This window comes from Pongo abelii, chromosome 2, assembly GCF_028885655.2.
Source record: "Pongo abelii isolate AG06213 chromosome 2, NHGRI_mPonAbe1-v2.0_pri, whole genome shotgun sequence".
NCBI lineage: Eukaryota > Metazoa > Chordata > Mammalia > Primates > Hominidae > Pongo > Pongo abelii.
The window spans coordinates 112701880-112722150 of NC_085928.1; the positions used below are offsets into that span (position 1 = coordinate 112701880).

At 37.3% G+C, this 20271-nt stretch overlaps 1 protein-coding gene across 16 annotated transcripts in view; it reads left to right on the forward strand.

Annotated features, from left to right (window-relative positions):
• ULK4 (unc-51 like kinase 4) overlaps positions 1-20271 on the forward strand; it is a 727378-nt gene that overhangs the window by 174266 nt on the left and 532841 nt on the right. For 9 of the 16 annotated variants that reach the window (XM_054550402.2, XM_054550404.2, XM_054550408.2 and 6 more), the window contains 1 exon segment: positions 2788-2970. The exons of 3 other annotated variants lie outside the window; for them this stretch is intronic. In XM_054550402.2, the coding sequence (XP_054406377.2) occupies positions 2788-2970 (183 nt within the window). 16 annotated transcript variants of the gene reach the window in all.

Below are 20271 nucleotides of genomic sequence, written 5' to 3' on the forward strand. Positions count from 1 at the left end.
ATTAAGAAATTTCCTCATCATGACTGGGTAGGGATTTTATAACAATGGAAAGTCGGTTTTGCAGTGCCAGGTCCTCCAAGAATTGTTATAGTGCTAATGAGACTTACTGTTTTGCTGTGTTGAAGTAATTGAATCCTAATTTGCTAGAAAAATTCTGATCTTTAGGGACATCACTTCAAATGATCTTTTTTAAAAAAAATACTTGGATTAGGAAAATAATTAAACAATACTGTTTTGATTTCATAAACAGCAATTTTAGATTCATTTTTAAAACTTTCAAAATTTGTATTTTTTAATTAAAGAATACTTTCTATACACACACACATACACACACCCCTACCTCTCAAAATTTTAAAATCATAACCAGATTTTTGGAAGTGAATTCATTTTTCTGTTGTGTTAAATGGACATAGAGAAAAAAATAAAGTGAATTCATTTTTAATATTCCTCTCAGATATTACTACTATTGATACTTTTCTACCAAAACTCATGCAATTTGGAATTTAGATTTGAAGAACCCTAGTTTCATATTTCCTAAACCATGGTATCTGATTTACCCATCTGTAGCTTTTTTGAAAGAGGACACACTGAAAAGTTATTTGAAAAATGCCCAAAGCAGAGTTTAATTATTTGATGGGATTTCATTCTGATATGGATATCTCTAAATGAATAAAAATCCCTGGTATATGTTTGAAATGGAGTCAGTGATTATTAATTCTATAGGTGTTTGTAGAATTTTATAGGTGTTTCATATGATAGTTCCACAAGGAAAGGGACTCGTTTTTAGGGAGAAGTATATAGTTGGTGCTCTACAAATGCTCATTTTTTCAGTGGATATATTTACTTGTTTATTTCAGAAATGGCAGTAAATGTATACAGTATTAATTTAAAAATCTCCCATAAATGTTTATTTCAATACAAGTAAAAAAGTATCTAATATAGTCACTGGCATTGGAGTGTAACTTTAAATATTACTATAAAATAATATGCATTTACTGGAAAAATTTGAATGGTATAAATGTGAAAGATCGAAGGTTCTTCGTGGCCCCATTCCTACCTCCCACCTCTCAGTCCTACCGTCAAGAGGAAGCATCTGGAAAAAGTCCTTCTAGATTTTCCTTGACTTGAGTTATATTTACCTTTTCCTTTCTGGCTATAATAAAGTCATCTTAGCACTTTCATAAAGATTGAGGCTGGGTGCAGTGGTTCACACCTGTAATCCCAGCACTTTGGGAGGCCGAGGTGGGCAGATCATCTGAGGTCAGGAGTTCGAGACCAGCCTGGGCAACATGGTGAAACCCTGTCTCTACTAAAAATAACACAATTAGGCCAGACGCGGTGGCTCATGCCTGTTATCCGAGTACTTTGGGCGGCCAAGGCGGGCAGATCACGAGGTCAGGAGATCGAGACCATCCTGGCTAACACGATGAAACCCCGTCTCTACTGAATAACATTTAAAGGAAGATTATTCTTGGAGAGAAAAAGGTTTTTAATTTTTTTCTAAGATGTTTAAGAAAATGGAAATATTTTTCAAAGTCTTTTTATCTTTTTTATATATCCCTCCCTCCTGTCCCCCCTCTTGACATCATTATTTCTAACAATTTGTTTTATATTTGATCTTTTGGTTATTAATTAAGGTTATAAATCTGTTTAAAATATAAATCAGGGAGAAGGAGCTTATATGATATTATAATGAGTATTTTTATAAAACTATTCATAGCTTAAGCTTATTTCTCTCTTTGGAGTCTCTCATGTACACACAGAATATCATCATGTCTTTCTTTTCCTTAAAAACTTTCAAGGCCTTCCCTTTCCTTATGGCATAAAATTTTATGTTCCTAGCTTTGTTGACCAACTCTGGCTCCAGCCTGCTTTTCTAGATAGATCATAAGGTTTTCTTCTTTCCTACTGTGTACTTCTTTTTCTACACCTGATAAATGTTCTAATTGCATCAGACAGCTTACGTCTTTGTGTCTCCATGTGAATACTTGTTCTATTCTCTCAAGCTTGAATCTTTTTTTAACTCACTTTTTCAGCTATTTCCCATCTACCCTTCAAAAACTGGCTCAGCGTCATCTTCTTTATGTACCTTTTGTTGACTTTTTCTTCCTTTCCAAGCACGATTAATTGAGCCCACTTCTATTCCAACACTTAATACATTCGATTAGCTGATTTTAAGTTTCATGTCTAATAGTCTGAGAGCAATTTAGGAACGGTCTGGGGTCTGATTATATCGGTTTAACTTCCTGCTTTGCTACTTACTAGCTATATGCCTTTGGGCAAGTTACTTAACTACTGTATGCTTTAGTTTTATCATCTATAAAATGAGGATAATAATACTACCTTTCTCATATTTGTTAGAAGAATTAAATGAGGTAATCTTCAGATATTTACAGATAGTGTTCCTCACATTATAAATGATAAATGTTAGATATTCACTTTTACAACTGTTTTTCAGCACTTAGTTCATTGTCTAAGGTGTTTGATAATGTGTTTTATTAATTAAAGGGAAATTTTTCTATATAGGCTTATGGATTTATCAATTTAATGGTTATTACATTACTACAATAGTCTCTAGTGTTTTAAAACAACTTGAGGTTTTATTGGCAGCCAGATTGTTTTATTTTTAAGTTTGTTGAAAATTTCCAACTTTCTTGTGCCAAAATAAGTAATAAAAGAGCCAAGTAAGCAACTTCTACTCCTTGACACAGAAGCCTGTGTTACCTTTCAGGGGAGTGATTGATGCACTTGGAGTTGCCTGACAGATCTGTTCTCTTGTCTTTGTAGGCCTTGTGTAGAATCACTCGCCATTCTCCTACTGCCTTCCAGAATGTTATTGAAAAGGTGGGACTGAACTCAGTAATAAACTCCCTGGCCTCTGCCATCTGCAAAGTTCAGCAGTATATGTTGACCTTATTCACTGCCATGTTGTCCTGTGGGGTTCATCTTCAAAGACTAATCCAAGAAAAGGTTTGACTTAGATTTTACCTGTTACTCTACATTAAAAATTGTTGTTTTCTTCTGCAATTTTAGTGGTTCCACAAGTAATGTCATGTTTGTAGAATTCATTTTTCATCCCAAGAGGCCTTTTTGAACTTTGCCAAACCTTTGTAGCACAGAATGTTCATCTGAACATAAGAGCCTTTTAGTGATTAAAATAGAAATTCTTTAAATGGCTTCTGCCTCCTTGTCCCATTTCAGTAATGTTAGACTGAAAATGTCTCAGTCCTTCCTATATGCTGGCATTTCTTATGCCTCACCAACTCCAGCTTCCATCTCTTTCTCCCATAGCCTTTGCCTTTTTTAGGGGGAGGAGTCTCTTTATGTTTTTCTGCTCGCTCTGACCTATTTTTATTCCTTTCCTTGTAATACTCTGCCAGTTGAAATTATAGAGCCCCCATTCTGTTTTTAACCTATCCTCTTCTAGTCCTTTATATGCCTTTATTGTATATACAGTAGAGTTTGTAAGTACTAAATTCATATCACAGAACTGTATAGTGATAAACAGGTCTCTCTAGTAGCCTTTCTCAAAGTGTCTTCTCTAGTCCCTTGCTAAAGAGTGATCCCTGGACCAGCAGCATTGACATCACCTAGAAGCTTGTTGGAAATGCATACTCTTAGGCCCCATGCAGACCTGCTGAATCAGAGTCTACATTTTAGTGAGATCTCTAGGTGATTTGTTTGAACTTGATGGTTTCAGAAGCTCTGCCTGAGAATATTAGTGTTTGATGATGTGTTAACAGGTAAAAAATAAAGTAGGCCTGGCTATATATGTATTTGGGAAGCAATGAGTCAAACTTAGAAATATTTTCAGTTGTACAATTTTTCCCAGTTTTTAATATGCTAATGTGTATTGTGATTGTGAATTCTCATGAGGGGAATGTAGGAAGCAGCATTATTTCAAACAGTCATTTTTTTTTCTTTTTTTTTTTTTTTTTTTTTTTTGAGACGGAGGCTCGCTCTGTCGCCCAGGCTGGAGTGCAGTGGCGTGATCTCAGCTCACTGCAAGCTCCGCCTCCCGGGTTCACGCTATTCTCTTGCCTCAGCCTCCCGAGTAGCTGGGACTATAGGCGCCCACCACCATGCCTGGCTAATTTTTTGTTTTTGTATTTTTAGTAGAGACAGGGTTTCACCGTGTTAGCCAGGATGGTCTCGATCTCCTGAACTTGTGATCCGCCCTCCTTGGCCTCCCAAAGTGCTGGGATTACAGGTCTTTTTTTCTATAAGAGGTAGAGAGGTGTACCTTTCAATTCAGAGTTTTGCAAAACATGGTGAAGGTAACATTGCTTAGAAGTGTGGAATGGAACCACTTAAATACACTGTTTACCATGGTTCTTCTGCTTTAAATGAAACACATTAAATTTTGGTTTTTATAATGAAACTTAAAATTTCAGTAACTATTATGAATAACCCTCAGATTTACATAGTAAACTTAATCTGTGGAAGTCCAAATAGAGGTAAACCACTTCTTGTCTTTAATTATTCTGATTTAGATTCTGCTAAGAAATTTGTCCTTCAGAGACAGTATTTTTTTCTAACAAATCTATGTGTCTAGTTTTTGCTATTAAATTTTCACTCATTAAATGTTCTTATTGTTATATTAGAAAAAGTAATACTTGAATAATTTTACCATGTAATCCGTGGTTAGAGAGGGTGAGAGTTTTAGAAGAATTTGTGTGTGTGTGTGTGTGTGTGTGTTTTACCTTCAGCACAGGCATGGATTGATTAAGTTTCAAATATAGTATTTCACAAAAGCAGTAAAATAGGTTGTATGTTAATATAATTTTAATTATCATATATAACTACTATTCCACATGTCTTAAGGAAATGAGCAGTTGTATGGCATGATAAACAGTCTTTTACTTTTGATTAGTATTGGTACATTAAAAAAAGTTTTTATTGTGGTAGATGACACATAACATAGAATTTATCATTTTAACCATTTTTAAGTGTACAGTTCAGTAGTGTTAAATATATTCACATTGTTGTGAAACAGATCTCCAGAACCTTTTTATCCTGCAAAACTGAAAGTCTATACACGTGAAACATTTTGGGTGGTGGTGGATGTTATTTGAATCTTCTATTTTAGAGTCCCCTCTGACACTGAATTGGCAGGGGGAAGAAGGGTGCCGCATTGATGTTGCTGGGTTGGGATGGAAGCACAGATCCCTAGTGGACTGCTTTTGCCACCTCAGGAGGCAGAAGAGCTCCTCATTACTGCTGGGTGAGAGTGCGAGGTCAGGCTTTCCACCAGGACTCCTCTGATGCTACCCTGGCTGCTGAGGGGAAGGGATCCTCATTATTGCCTCCACTGATGCTGGTGGAGTAGAATGGATGCCTCATCACTGGGGAAACATCGTACAGCATGATGGAGGACTTTCTATCGTTGGGTTGGGACGAAAGCCCCAGCTCTCTGCTTGGTCTTTTGTGACTCCACTCTGGCAGGGAATAATGCTGGGGCATCTTGCCATGGTCACATGAGGTTGGAAGTCTAGGCTGCCTACTTGCTCTTTGCTGGTGGGGCTGGGGTGTGGTTTTTCCATGGTGCTTGGCTGAAGTAGAGTAGCTATTTTCTAAAAATTTTCTGTCTTGCCAGGCTGCCCCTCTCTTGGTCCTTTGGTTTGAGAGAGCTGTTTTTTCTTGCATATTTGTGTATGTATACCTGTTGGTGTTTCTAGGCTCTTGGATTTTTCAACACCCAATCTGGGATATAAGAGGCAAAAAGACAACTCAGTGAATGCATTGCTGTGTTGATCCTCAGGTTTCAAGGCCCCTAGCTGGTCTTCTGCCTTCTTTCCATGTATCTGTCATCTTATATTTGTTTTATATATATTGTCCATGGTTTTTGGTTGTACTTAGTAGTAGGAATAGGGAGAAGTGCATCTTCTCTCTCTTGTCTTCTAGTTTTTTAAATGTATCTGTGACACCTCAATAATGTACAATGAATTTTTATTTAGAATGCAAGATTCTATTTTAATAAAAAGATTAACAATTAAAAAATTTACAATTTATTGAACGTTTGCTTTTTTTTTTTTTTTTTTTTTTTTGAGACAGGATCTCACTCTGGTTGCCCAGACTGGAGTGCAGTGGTGTGATCTTGGCTCATTGTAGCCTTTGCCTTCTGGGCTCAGGTGACCACCTCAGCCTCCTGAGTAGCTGGGACTACCGGTGTGCACCGCCATGTCTGGCTAATTTTTGTATTTTTTTATAGAGATGAGGGTCTTACTATGTTGCCCAGGCTGGTCTTGAACTCCTGGATTCAGGTGATGCCCCGTCTCAGCCTCCCAAGGTGCTGGGATTACAGGTGTGAGCCACCATTCCTGGCCCTGAACGTTTACTTTGGGCCAAATGATTTTCAACTCTGGGTCTTTCACAGATAAGACAGTGTGTTGAGTAATTTTGTCGAGTTCTTGGAGTGTATAAGTGCTAGATGTAAGTGCTTATGCCCTAACAGGAGGGGCTGATAATAAACAAGAAAACACAGTAATTTGGGATAGTTTTAGTGTCCTGAAGAACATAGAACAGGGTATGTGATAGAGTGACTGTTAGGGGCAGTGTGCAGGTGGAGTGGAGCCAGACATTATTAGCCTAGGTTAGGTTGGAGAACAGTCAGGGAAGACCTCCCTGAGAAGGTGCATTCTGGCCTTGGATGATAAGAAAGAGCTTGGAATGTGAAGATCTTAGGGGAAGAACTTTGTGGTTCAGCCTTCCTGAAGTGTGAGAGATCTTAGGGAGATGTGGGAAGAGAAAGAAGGTCAGCAGGGTTGGAGCACAGCCAGCAGGGAGGAAGGGACATAGAAGAACCTGGGCAGTTGGAAGAAGACCCAGCTCAGGTAGGGTCATGATATTGGCCTTCCTAAGGGGTTTTAGCACAATGATCATTGTCTTATTGTTACTTAAAGAAAAGTGAGTGTCGTCTATACTTGTCTATACATGTGTGTTTGAGGTGCAGATTTACCAGCCTTATTGTTGATAGGTTAGAATGAGTGGAAGAGGGAGAGACCCAGGAGCAAATACAAAGTTGCTTCCTTTTGAACAGGGAGAAGGAATTCTACGTGTTGTTTTTTGGCAGGATTGATGCTCATATATTATGCTCTTTTACAATGGAAACCCAGACTCCAAAAGAGTTCCATTCCCTTCCTTTTAAATAAAAGAAATTACCGTTTGCTACAGAAAACTTAGAAGACTCTAAAGAAGAAAACAAAATTAGCTGGAATCTCACTACCCCAGACATAATTATTGTTAACATGTTGGTTTATCTCTTTTTAGTTTTCTGTCTGCGTCTGTGCATTTTATGCACACATTTACCAAGTTAAAATAAAATTGTGTTGATTTTTCTTGCTGTTTTCATGAGTATTTTACTATGTCATTAAATATTCCTCAGGGATATTAAAAGAAACTTGTTATATGATTTATTTTGTGATGCACCAATAATTTAACTCTTCCTGCACTATTGAACTGTTTGGCTCCTGTTTTTTGGTTGCTACTCATCATGATATGATGAACACCCTGTTACATACATCTTTGTGTTCCCCTCTAATAGATTACCTCAAGTGTTACACACATTTGTAAGGTGCTGCCTTAATGTTGCTAGATTGTTCTCTGGATAGGTAGATTATGTGGGTACCATTTATTTGTAATTTATCCAGCAGCCGTTTAAGCCACATGCTGTATTTTTCTCATAATAAAACCTAGAGTTTAACATTATTTAATTATCAGTATACTTCATGTTTTCATAGTTATTTGTAGTTTGTAATTAATCTCTGATTCTCCGTTTGAAATTTGTAACTGTAGCCAGGTTTTCATCTTAAACTAACAAGGTGGTAGAGTCTATTCTCTTCTGAATCATATACATTTTCTTGAGTGGATGTTTATGTATTGAAGGAACTTGTTCAGTTCACACTGTCATCTGCATTAGCTACTTGGGTGTCACTGTCCTTAGATGGTTATTATTCAGCAGCTATTTGGATGAGTAGCCATTTGCATCATGAGTGCTTGATTTATTTTGTGTCATCATCTTTAAAATGATTTGCTTGCCCATAGATGTCCTTAATAGAAGAAGATTCTGTTATCCAAAACAACTGTTAGTTCCATACACTGTGATGTTAAAAGTGAACAATCACAACCACAATGAGAGGGGACTTTTGATTAAAAATCAAAGTGACAAACCACCTTTTTCCATCTTTTCCCCTAAACACTTAATAGGAAACTTTTTTTTGAGACGGAGTTTCGCTTGATTTCCAGGCTGGAGTGCAATGGAGCGATCTCGGCTCACCGCAACCTCCACCTCCCGGGTTCAAGCGATTCTCCTACCTCAGGCTCCCGAGTAGCTGGGATTACAGGCATGTGTCACCACGCCTGGCTAATTTTGTGTTTTTAGTAGAGATGGGGTTTCTCCATGTTGGTCAGGCTGGCCTCGAACTCCCGACCTCAGATGATCTACCTGCCTCGGCCTCCCAAAGTGCTGGGATTGTAGGTGTGAGCCACCATGCCTGGCCAATAGGAAACTTTTTGAACTATTGGCAGATGGTACTTTATATGTGATTCTTGAATCACTGCTAGATGTAGGGAATTGATTACCTTTTTATAATTCAGATGCTTGAATGACTGACCAAGAAGCTTCTGGAAGACCTGATCAAGTAGAAGAAAAAACCTTGTGGGTTAGGTATGAGTTTATTTACTAATCCTTGTACTCCAAACTCTTATTTTTCTAGTTTACTTTGTAGTCATTTTTCTGGTACTTCCAAGCTGTTAATGTTTCCTGCAAATATTTCATTTTCAAGGCTGGAAGTCTGAGAGTTCATGGATGTTTCCTGCTGTTTATTGGGGAGAAATATATTGGATGAGCTCATTACAATTTTCTATAATTATAATATCTAAAAACTTAAAGTAGCCAATGCTAATTTACTTTAATTGTTATCAGACTGTATAGTGACAAATTTTAGGATTCATATGAGTAGTATAGAGAATTCAAGCTGGGCACAGTGGTATGCACCTGTAGCCCCCGTTACTTGGGAGGCTGTGGCTAGAGGATTGCATGAACTTAGGAGTTCAAGACTTGCCTGGACAACATGGTGAGACCCCATCTCTTTCTCTCTTTTTTTTTTTTTTTTGAGACAGAGTCTTGGTCTGTTGCCTAGGCTGGAGTGCAGTGGTGTGATCTCGGCTCACTGCAACCATCGCCTCCTGGTTCAAGCAATTCTCATGTCTCAGCTTCCCAAGTAGCTGGGGTTATAGGCATGAGCCACTGTACCTAGATAATTTTTGTAATTTTAATAGAGACAGAGTTGTGCCACATTGGCCAGACTGGTCTCGAACTCCTGGCCTCAAGCAGTCTGCCCTCCCCAGCCTCCCAAAGTGCTGGGATTACAGGTGTGAGCCACTGCTCTGGCTAAGACTCTGTCTCTATTTAAATAAAAAAAGAAAATTCAGAATATGTGGAATACAGAACACCAAAGGCCAAAGTTAAACATTTACCTCTCTGAGGTAATGTCTGTAAAAAATTTGATATATATCCTTTCAAGTTCATACTTGCTATGCATATATATACATATACACATGTATGCATTGTCATATTCCCCCTTCCCTGCTGTCATGTTATTAGTCTTTTTTTTTTTGTAAAAATTGGACCAACCCAACTCTATGTTCTTTGCTGGCCCATATTTCTCCTATTCAGTGATGTGTTACAAATATGTGTTTAAGTCAATTTATGCAACTCTTCAATATCATTTTAAAAGGTTATGATATACGATCATTTAAAGGTATTACAATTCATTCCTACAGTTCCCTTTTGCACATTTAATAATTTCCATTGATTTGCCACAGAGAACATTCTCATGGCTAAATCCTTTTGTATGGACATCCTTAGTTATTCCCTTAAGGTAAACTTTTAAATAAAGTTGCTAAATAAGTTCTTTTTTGGTAGTTTATATGTAACACTGTAGTTTTATATGTACTTGCAAATAGCTACAGTGCCAGTAAAAAATGTGATAAAATTAAACTCTTTCACATATGCCAAAAATATTTTGATTTAATGCTTCATTAAGTGCATGATTACAGTCTCTATATCTTTTGATTTACCTTTCTATCTTTAAAATTTTCAGCTGAGATACTTAGAGGTCACATAGTAAATTAAGGTTTTCTTTTTTTAATCATCTCCGTCTTTTTAAATTTGGTGAGTCACAATAAGTTATTTTTGGGTTGTTGAAAGCTGTGTCTCTGTTCTAAATTTGAGCACAGAAATCATGCCACTTACAAAATATGCTTTGTCTTCTGACATCAGAGTGTCTGGTAGAAGGTGACTGCTCTTGGAACTTAAAAAATCTAAACAGGACAAGAACAGAATCTGGAAAATATTTCTGTTTCTGATAATATGGCTGAGTAGGTACTCTGCAAACCCTCTCTCATAAAATAGGCATGCCAGATAGTCCTTGCAAAGACATACTTGAACTTGCCAAAAAAAAAAAAAAATTCAGAATCGCTATGAAGATGAAGTGAAAATCAGAAGGGCTACTGTGAGAATAATGGGGAGGCAGCCCCAGTTATCAAGGGACGTGTGCATGTGTTCAATAAAAAGTTTCAAACCTAAAAAAAGTTGAGAAAAATAATATAATTGCCCTACATAAACACATCATCAACAATTTTTCATTCATGGCCAGTTTTGTTTGTATGTTTGTTTGTTTTTTTAGGTGGAATTTTGCTGTGATTGCCCAGGCTGGAGTGCAGTGGCATGATCTCGGCTCAATGCAACCTCCACCTCCTGGGTTCAAGCGATTCTCCTGCCTCAGCCTCCTGAGTAGCTGGGATTACAGGTGCCCGGCACCATGCCCAGCTAAATTTTGTATTTTTAGTAGAGATGGGGTTTCACCATGTTGGCCAGGCTGGTCTCGAACTCCTGACCTCAGGTGATCCACCCACCTCAGCCTCCCAGAGTGCTGGGATTACAGGCGTGAGCCACTGCACCTGACCATGGCCAGTTTTGTTTCATTTATATTCCCACTTCATTTATATACATTCCTTCTTCCTCTGAATTATTTTGAAGCAAAATCTATATATCATATCATTTTGTAATTACCTTATATGTATCTGTAGAAGACAAGAAATTTTAAAAAGTCAATATATTCACAATGTCATTAAAGACCAAAAAATTAATACATTCTCAAAATAGCCACAAATCCAGTCAGAGTTCACTTTTTTTTTTTTTTTTTTTTTTTTAAAGGCAGAGTCTTGCTCTGTTGCCCAGGCTGGAGTGCGGTGGTACTATCTTGGCTCACTGCAAGCTCCGCCTCCCGGGTTCACGCCATTCTCCTGCCTCAGCCTCCTGAGTAGCTGGGACTACAGGCACCCGTCACCATGCCTGGCTAATTTTTTGTATTTTTAGTAGAGACAGGGTTTCACCGCAGAGTTCACATTTTCTTGACTTTCTCATAAATGATTTTTTCTAGGTTATCTGTTTCAATCAGATATCTTTTTGCAAATATAGGTAAATATGTCTCATCTTCTGTCTGTCTCTCCCCTCTCTCGCTTTCTCTGTCTGTATATGTATAGAGAAAAGTATATTTTTATGTGTGTATTTGTATAAATATATATTTTTCTATCTATAAATCTATCTTTCTGCCTCTATCTTCTCTTTCTCTGTGTTTACCTCTCTTTCTTTATATCTCTGCTTATCTATAGGTAAAGGGTTAACAAAACCTTTCCCCCTTCTGTGTGGGAATTTGAATTTCAGTTAACTTTTGAACTCTGTGTCTCTGGGAACCCGATAAGACCAACCTATTATTTGTATTATGAAGCAGGACTGCTTGTGGTAAAAATGGTCCCTGATTAGTAAATTGCATCTAAGCTGGGAGAATGATAAATACTTGGTAGAAAGCCATAGCTTTGGGGTTCCCTAAGTGCAGTGACTCTGATCTCTATGGAAACTCTGGAAGCTATGGCTATGGAGTTGTTACAAGGTTGGTGCTTGTGTGGCTGGAAGTTCCTAAGCCTAGGTGGCTCCCATACCTTTCCAGTGTGGCTCTCTTCTTAATGCACCTGAGCTGTGCTGCCCAGGCTGCTGCAAGGACTCCCGCAGGAGAAGAGCATCAATTGTAGCCTTGCTGGCAAGCTCAGGTTCGTGAATAAACTGACAGAAAATGTGATCTTGGGTAGTCTTTTGAATCTGTGTGCTTCGTTGACTCTAAAAAGACCTTTGGTGGGTGCCGTGATATTTTCTCCCTAAAATATAAACGATAGCATATCTTTTATATTTTTAATATAAATTTTTATATTTTTATATAAAATTATATTTTAATATAATTTTAATATTTTAATATAAAAGATAAAAGATAGCATACACCATCATGCACTTTATTTATTTTTTGACCCAGGGTGGGGTCTCACTCTGTCTCCGAGGCTGGAGTACAGTGGTGTGATCTTGGCTCACTGAAACCTCTGCCTCCTGGGCCTCAAGCTGTCTTTCCACCTTCCAGGGTAGCTGGGACCACAGGTGTGTGCCACCACACTCGGCTATTTTTTTGTGTTTTCGGTAGAGACTGGGTTTTGCCATGCTGTCCAGGCTGATATCGAGCTCTTGGGCTCAGGTGATCCACCTGCCTCAGCCTCCCAAAGTGTTTCCAAAGTGTTGGGAATTACAGGTGTGAGCCACTGCATCCGGCCCATTTTGTACCTTTTTAAACTTATCTCAGAGATCATTTCGTATCTGTTCATAGAAATGTTCATCTTTTTTTAAATTAGTACTTTGTAGTGTGACTGTACCACATTTTTATTCAATTAGTTTTTATTGACATTTGAGTGTTAGATATTTTTTCTGACATTATAAGACTAAAATATGAAAAGGAAAACTTGAAAAAAATTTAAAAGAAAATTTACATAACTGTCTTTGTGATCTTGTTGTAGGGAAACTTTTCTTAATGATTAGTATCCAGGATATGAAAAATAGCCTAATAATGAAAAGGAAAAGTTAAGACAAAATGGGCATAGGATGTGAAGAGTTACTTTATAGAAGAAGAAATTGGAATGGTCAGTAAACTTGGGAAAAGATGCTTGAACTAGAAACTAATGGATAAAATGAAAGTTAAAATGACTGTTCTATAATCTTCAGATTGGCGAACATGTAAGTCTGACGGAATTGCTGGCAGAGATATGGGCCAGTGGAAACTCAGCTAGGTAAAGTGGAGTGCAATTTTATAATCTTTAATGAAGTTGAAGATGCACATACCTGAGCCAAAAAATACATGTGTACAAAGAAATTTAGAAAAACTGTTTATCACAGTAGTGTTTGCAGTAACATAAGATGATGCAGAATGAAAAAGTTAACCAACAAGAGATTGGATAGTTAAACTCATATTTCTGTGGTGGAATATTATACAGCAATTAAAAATGAACAAACTAGATTGAAAAGAATTAACATGGATAAATCTCATGGAGAAACTTTGAGTGAAAAAAAGGCAAGCTGCAGAAGGATATGGGCAATATAATAACATATGTGAGTAGTTCATTTCCATATTTATGTTTCAATGTTTAAAAAGGAGTTGTCGGCTGGACGCGGTGGCTCGTGCCTGTAATCCCAGCACTTTGGGAGGCTGAGGTGGGTGGATCACCTGAGGTCAGGAGTTCAAGACCCGCCTGGCCAACATGGTGAAACTCCATCTCTGCTAAAAATACAAAAATTAGCTGGGTGTGGTGGTGTGCGCTTGTAATTCCAGCTACTCAGGCTGAGGCAGGAGAATCGCTTGAACCTGGAAGGTGGAGGTTGCAGTGAGCCCAGATTGCACTACTGCACTCCAACCTGGGTGACAGAGCAAGGCTCCATCACCATAAAAAAAAATAAAAGGAGTTGTCACCGTATATATATATATTATTTTCTTATATTCATTAGCGTGTGGAGATGGATATTATTAATACTGTAAATTATTTTGTTTACTGAATGGTTTAAAGATACACTTTTTGTCCGGACAGGTAAAATACAATTGTTTAAAAATATAAATCTTTATATTTCTTTTATTTTTTTATTTTTTTATTTTTATTATTATACTTTAAGTTTTAGGGTACATGTGCACAACGTGCAGGTTTGTTACATATACATGTGCCATGTTGGTGTGCTGCACCCATTAACTTGTCATTTAGCATTAGGTATATCTCCTAATGCTGTCCCTCCCCCCTTACCCCACCCCACAGCAGTCCCCGAGTGTGATGTTCCCCTTCCTGTGTCCACGTGTTCTCATTGTTCAATTCCCACCTATGAGTGAGAACATGCAGTGTTTGGTTTTTTGTCCTTGCGATAGTTTGCTGAGAATGATGGTTTCCAGCTTCATCCATGTCCCTACAAAGGACATGAACTCATCATTTTTTATGGCTGCATAGTATTCCATGGTGTATATGTGCCACATTTTCTTAATCCAGTCTATCATTGTTGGACATTTGGGTTGGTTCCAAGTCTTTGCTATTGTGAATAGTGCTGCAATAAACATACGTGTGCATGTCTTTATAGCAGCATGATTTATAATCCTTTGGGTATATACCCAGTAATGGGATGGCTGGGTCAAATGGTATTTCTAGTTCTAGATCCCTGAGGAATCGCCACACTGTCTTCCACAATGGTTGAACTAGTTTACAGTCCCACCAACAGTGTAAAAGTGTTCCTATTTCTCCACATCCTCTCCAGCACCTGTTGTTTCCTGACTTTTTAATGATCGCCATTCTAACTGGTGTGAGATGGTATCTCATTGTGGTTTTGATTTTCATTTCTCTGATGGCCAGTGATGATGAGCAATTTTTCATGTGTCTGTTGGCTGCATAAATGTCTTCTTTTGAGAAGAGTCTGTTCATATCCTTCACCCTCTTTTTGATGGGGTTGTTTGTTTTTTTCTTGTAAATTAGTTTGAGTTCATTGTAGATTCTGGATATTAGCCTTTTGTCAGATGAGTAGGTTGTGAAAATTTTCTCCCATTTTGTAGGTTGCCTGTTCACTCTGATGGTAGTTTCTTTTGCTGTGCAGAAGCTCTTTAGTTTAATTAGATCCCATTTGTCAATTTTGGCTTTTGTTGCCATTGCTTTTGGTGTTTTAGACATGAAGTCCTTGCCCATGCCTATGTCCTGAATGTTATTGCCTAGGTTTTCTTCTAGGGTTTTTATGGTTTTAGGTCTATCATTTAAGTCTTTAATCCATCTTGAATTACTTTTTGTATAAGGTGTAAGGAAGGGATCCAGTTTCAGCTTTCTACATATGGCTAGCCAGTTTTCCCAGCACCATTTATTAAATAGGGAATCCTTTCCCCATTGCTTGTGTTTGTCAGGTTTGTCAAAGATCAGATAGTTGTAGATATGCGGCAATATTTCTGAGGGCTCTGTTCTGTTCCATTGGTCTATATGTCTGTTTTGGTACCAGTACCATGCTGTTTTGGTTACTGTAGCCTTGTAGTATAGTTTGAAGTCAGGTAGCATGATGCCTCCAGCTTTGTTCTTTTGGCTTAGGATTGACTTGGCAATGCGGGCTCTTTTTTGGTTCCATATGAACTTGAAAGTAGTTTTTTCCAATTCTGTGAAGACAGGCATTGGTAGCTTGATGGGGATGGCATTGAATCTATAAATTACTTTGGGCAGTATGGCCATTTTTATGATATTGATTCTTCCTACCCATGAGCATGGAATGTTCTTCCATTTGTTTGTATCCTCTTTCATTTTATTGAGCAGTGGTTTGTCGTTCTCCTTGAAGAGGTCCTTGACATCCCTTGTAAGTTGGATTCCTAGATATTTTATTCTCTTTGAAGCAATTGTGAATGGGAGTTCACTCATGATTTGGCTCTCTGTTTGTCTGTTATTGGTGTATAAGAATGCTTGTGATTTTTGCACATTGATTTTGTATCCTGAGAGTTTGCTGAAGTTGCTTATCAGCTTAAGGAGATTTTGGGCTGAGACGATAGGATTTTCTAGATATACAATCATGTCATCTGCAAACAGGGACAATTTGACTTCCTCTTTTCCTAATTGAATGCCCTTTATTTCCTTCTCCTGCCTGATTGCCCTGGCCAGAATTTCCAACACTATGTTGAATAGGAGTGGTGAGAGAGGGCATCCCTGTCTTGTGCCAGTTTTCAGAGGGAATGCTTCCAGTTTTTATCCATTCAGTATGATATTGGCTGTGGGTTTGTCATAGATAGCTCTTATTATTTTGAGATACATCCCATCAATACCTAATTTATTGAGAATTTTTAGCATGGAGGGCTGTTGAATTTTGTCAAAGGGCTTTTCTGCATCTATTGAGATAATCATGTGGTTTTTGTCTTTGGTTCTGTTTATATGCTGGATTACGTGGATTGATTTGCATATGTTGAACCAACCTTGCATCCCAGGGATGAAGCCCACTTGATCATGGTGGATAAGCTTTTTGATGTGCTGCTGGATTTGGTTTGCCAGTATTTTATTGAGGATTTTTGCATCAATGTTCATCAAGGATATTGGTCTAAAATTCTCTTTTTTTGTTGTATCTCTGCCAGGCTTTGGTATCAGGATGATGCTGGCCTCATAAAATGAGTTAGGGAGGATTCCCTCTTTTTCTATTGATTAGAATAGTTTCAGAAGGAATGGTACCAGTTCCTCCTTGTACCTCTGGTAGAATTTGGCTGTGAATCCATCTGGTCCTGGACTTTTTTTGGTTGGTAAGCTATTAATTATTGCCTCAATTTCAGAGCCTGTTATTGGTCTATTCAGAGATTCAACTTCTTCGTGGTTTAGTCTTGGGAGGGTGTATGTGTCGAGGAATTTATCCATTTCTTCTAGATTTTCTAGTTTATTTGCATAGAGGTGTTTATAGTATTCTCTGATGGTAGTTTGTATTTCTGTGGGATCGGTGGTGATATCCCCTTTGCCATTTTTTATTGCATCTGTTTGATTCTTCTCTCTTTTCTTCTTTATTAGTCTTGCTAGCAGTCTATCAATTTTGTTGATCTTTTCAAAAAACCAGCTCCTGGATTCATTGATTTTTTGAAGGGTTTTTTATGTCTCTATTTCCTTCAGTTCTGCTCTGATCTTGGTTATTTCTTGCCTTCTGCTAGCTTTTGAATGTGTTTGCTCTTGCTTCTCTAGTTCTTTTAATTGTGATGTTAGGGTGTCAATTTTAGATATTTCCTGCTTTCTGTTGTGGGCATTTAGAGCTATAAATTTCCCTCTACACACTGGTTTGAATGTGTCCCAGAGATTCTGGTATAAAGAATAACTGTGGTGGTAACCCACCAGGGTCAGCATGCTTGCTTCTGAGGATAGACAGAGGGCAGTGGGATTGGAGAGAGGTAGGAGAGAGGCTTCAGTTGTGTCTCTCTACTTCGTTGTTTCTTAAAAAGGATTTGGGCTTACAAGTTTCAAATACTAAGATTTGATAAAGTCAAATGGATTTTTAAAAATCACTCTACTGTATGTTTGAAACGTTCCATAATTTAAATAAAAGGGTTGGTATTATATATGTACTTGAGTTGCTATAATATTTTATGTTTTTTCTTCGCTTCACTTTTGAATTTTTCAGTGATCTCTGGGGAAGTTTCAGTCATTTTCTCTTTGAGGGATTTGTGTGTGTGGTGGTGATAGTGATGGTATTAGGTATTGCAGTCTTCCTACCACATGGGTAGCTTTTACTCACACGCAGTATGATTTGAAAGGAAAAGCATTGTAACATCTCACAGATATTCATGATTTTTTGTTGTTGGAATTGAAGGAGAGTTCTTATTTCAAAAATTCTTACGTGCTTTTTTGATTTTTACTAATAATATTAATAATGATAGAATATACAAATCATAAATTTATATTTACTGAGTTTTGCTGTCATTTTTAATTCTATGGTTCCTTTTGTTCTTTAGAAATGTATTTGATTACAAAAACACCGTGACAATGTATTCTTTCTTATTTTGTCCTTTCTGAAAGTTTACAGAAAGTTCCAGAATACACTGAATTTTGGGAACTCCATCTCTCATTGAAAATGGCATGGATTCTTAAACTAATTAACTTTGAACATTACCACATATTTTAATGGAAATATTCTGACAGATTATTATGTGGTATTTTATAATTGACAAAGAATATGATTTAGGCACGCAAGGGAGTAGGGAAACTTACTACTCAATAGAGTGAGCTATTCTTATTACTCCAGCTAATAATACGGAGTGAGCCGCATTATTAGCTGCAGTATTCAGTGTTTCAAATGTAAGAAAAAATCTGTCTGTTTTAATTCTCTCTTAACATTTACAAACTTGTTGTCATCTTTCAATCTACAGGTCTTCGTGGATGACTGTAGCCATAATTGTTTTGTTTGGGGAGAATCTGAAGTTAACTAAAAATAAAAAAGCTTCTTTAGAAATTCAGCTTTCAAAAGTAACTTAATATTCTTCATGAAAAAGTCTACCAGGCTCTCTCCTTTACCCTATTTACTTATGATTCAGAAAGTATCATTCTGGCTGGGCATGGTGGCTCATGCCTGTAATCCCAGCACTTTGGGAGGCTGAGGTGGGTGGATCACTTGAGGCCAGGAGTTCAAGACCAGCCTGGCCAACATGGTGAGAACCTGTCTCTACTAAAAATACAAAAAAATTAGCCTGTCATGGTAGTGCATGCTTGTGGTCCCAGCTACTTGGGAGGGTGAGGCAGGAGGACCACTTGAACCTGGGAGACTGGAGGTTGCAGTGAGCCAGGATTGCTCCACTGCACTCCAGTGTCACTCTGGGTGACAGAGTGAGACTCTGTCTCAAAAAAAAAGGTATCTTTCTATAAAATCAATGTATACGTTACACAATTTTTGGTAGTAATCCTATACTCTGTAGCATTAGGAAGATTATTTCATGGATGTAAAAGAGTAACAAGTGGTTACCACCCTACAGAAAAATTCCCCAGTCAACACGGAAAGCCTGAAGGACTGAGGGCTGAGTGGTTCATGTTTTGTGTTTTGACACAAACCTGTAACACAACAGTGATTAATAATAAGGCTGAAGCTGCAGATCTCTGTATAATTTGGAAGCACCATGGAAGATCACTATGAAATTTAATGCGTGTAAAATTTTGAAAAATTTGGATATGTCTGCCCACTTTTTAATCAAGCATTTAAAATATGAAATTAATTTATACATATTAATCAGATTATGGGTGTATATTGTGATATTTTTAGTCTGTATTAATAAATATGTGTTCTCTGAAAGACATTTTACTTAGGTACTTGGCTAAACTTTTTAAAGGAAAATTGCAATCCAAAAACAATTTTAGATTTAATCAGTACCTTGTTTGTTTCCCTCAATATTAAATAGGAAAATAGTGTCAGTGTAGTTATCTACATGATTTCTCACTGTTTTTCTTTGAGGCTGTTATCAGTTGATGGCCAGACTATACATATTGATTTTGAGCTGTGACCATTGAAGCAGATCAATTTTACCCCTTGAGATTTGTAAGAGATAATTTTGAAGTTCTCTACCTCATTACCATCTAATATTTGCCTTTATGATGTGTACTAGAGGAATATTTTACCATTATGCTTAATTTTGATAGTGAAATATTTTTGGTTGTAGTGGAAGCTTTGTGTATTTCAGAGAGATTCCTATCATTTTGAATATTTCATTATACCATCTTTAAGTTAGAATAGAAATGCCCACTCTGAAATCACTGCTGGATACCATTTGCTTCTGGCTGTGAATGCTGGACATAACCTTGTTGTGCTGTGATTTGGGTTATAGAACTAAATGGCTTCTGCTCTTTTTCTGCACAGTAATATTTGGGTATGTTGAGCTGTATGACAAGATGAATTTCAATCAAAGCTGAATACATAGTGGATTGCTAGCTGAAGTGACCTGAGGTCATTTTTGGTTCTCTAAAGGCAGTTTTGATTATTCATGTTTGGCACTAAGTATTTGCCTGTAGCCTATAATCTTCCCTCCTCAAGTGTTGTGAGATTAAAACTGTTCTAGAGGTGTGGTAGACATTGCTTAAGATTAAATATAGAATCCTAGGCAACTAGTTGTAGGGAGTCAAAGTCATTACTGTTCATTCAGTTTTTCTGAAATGACTAAATGAGAATTTATTTAGGGCGGAAGATGTTTTTAGGCTTAGATCTAAAATTGTGCTGCAGCTTCTTAAAGGACCCAGAGTTATTGTGTTACAAATAAAGCTATGTAATTTCTTTTATTTTTGATGTTTGTTATAGTTTGTCTAGTTTGTTTCACTCTAAATCATAAGCATATTATTTTAATTTTGAAAGATTATTAGATAGCTGAATAACACTGCAGATGGTCCCTAACCTAT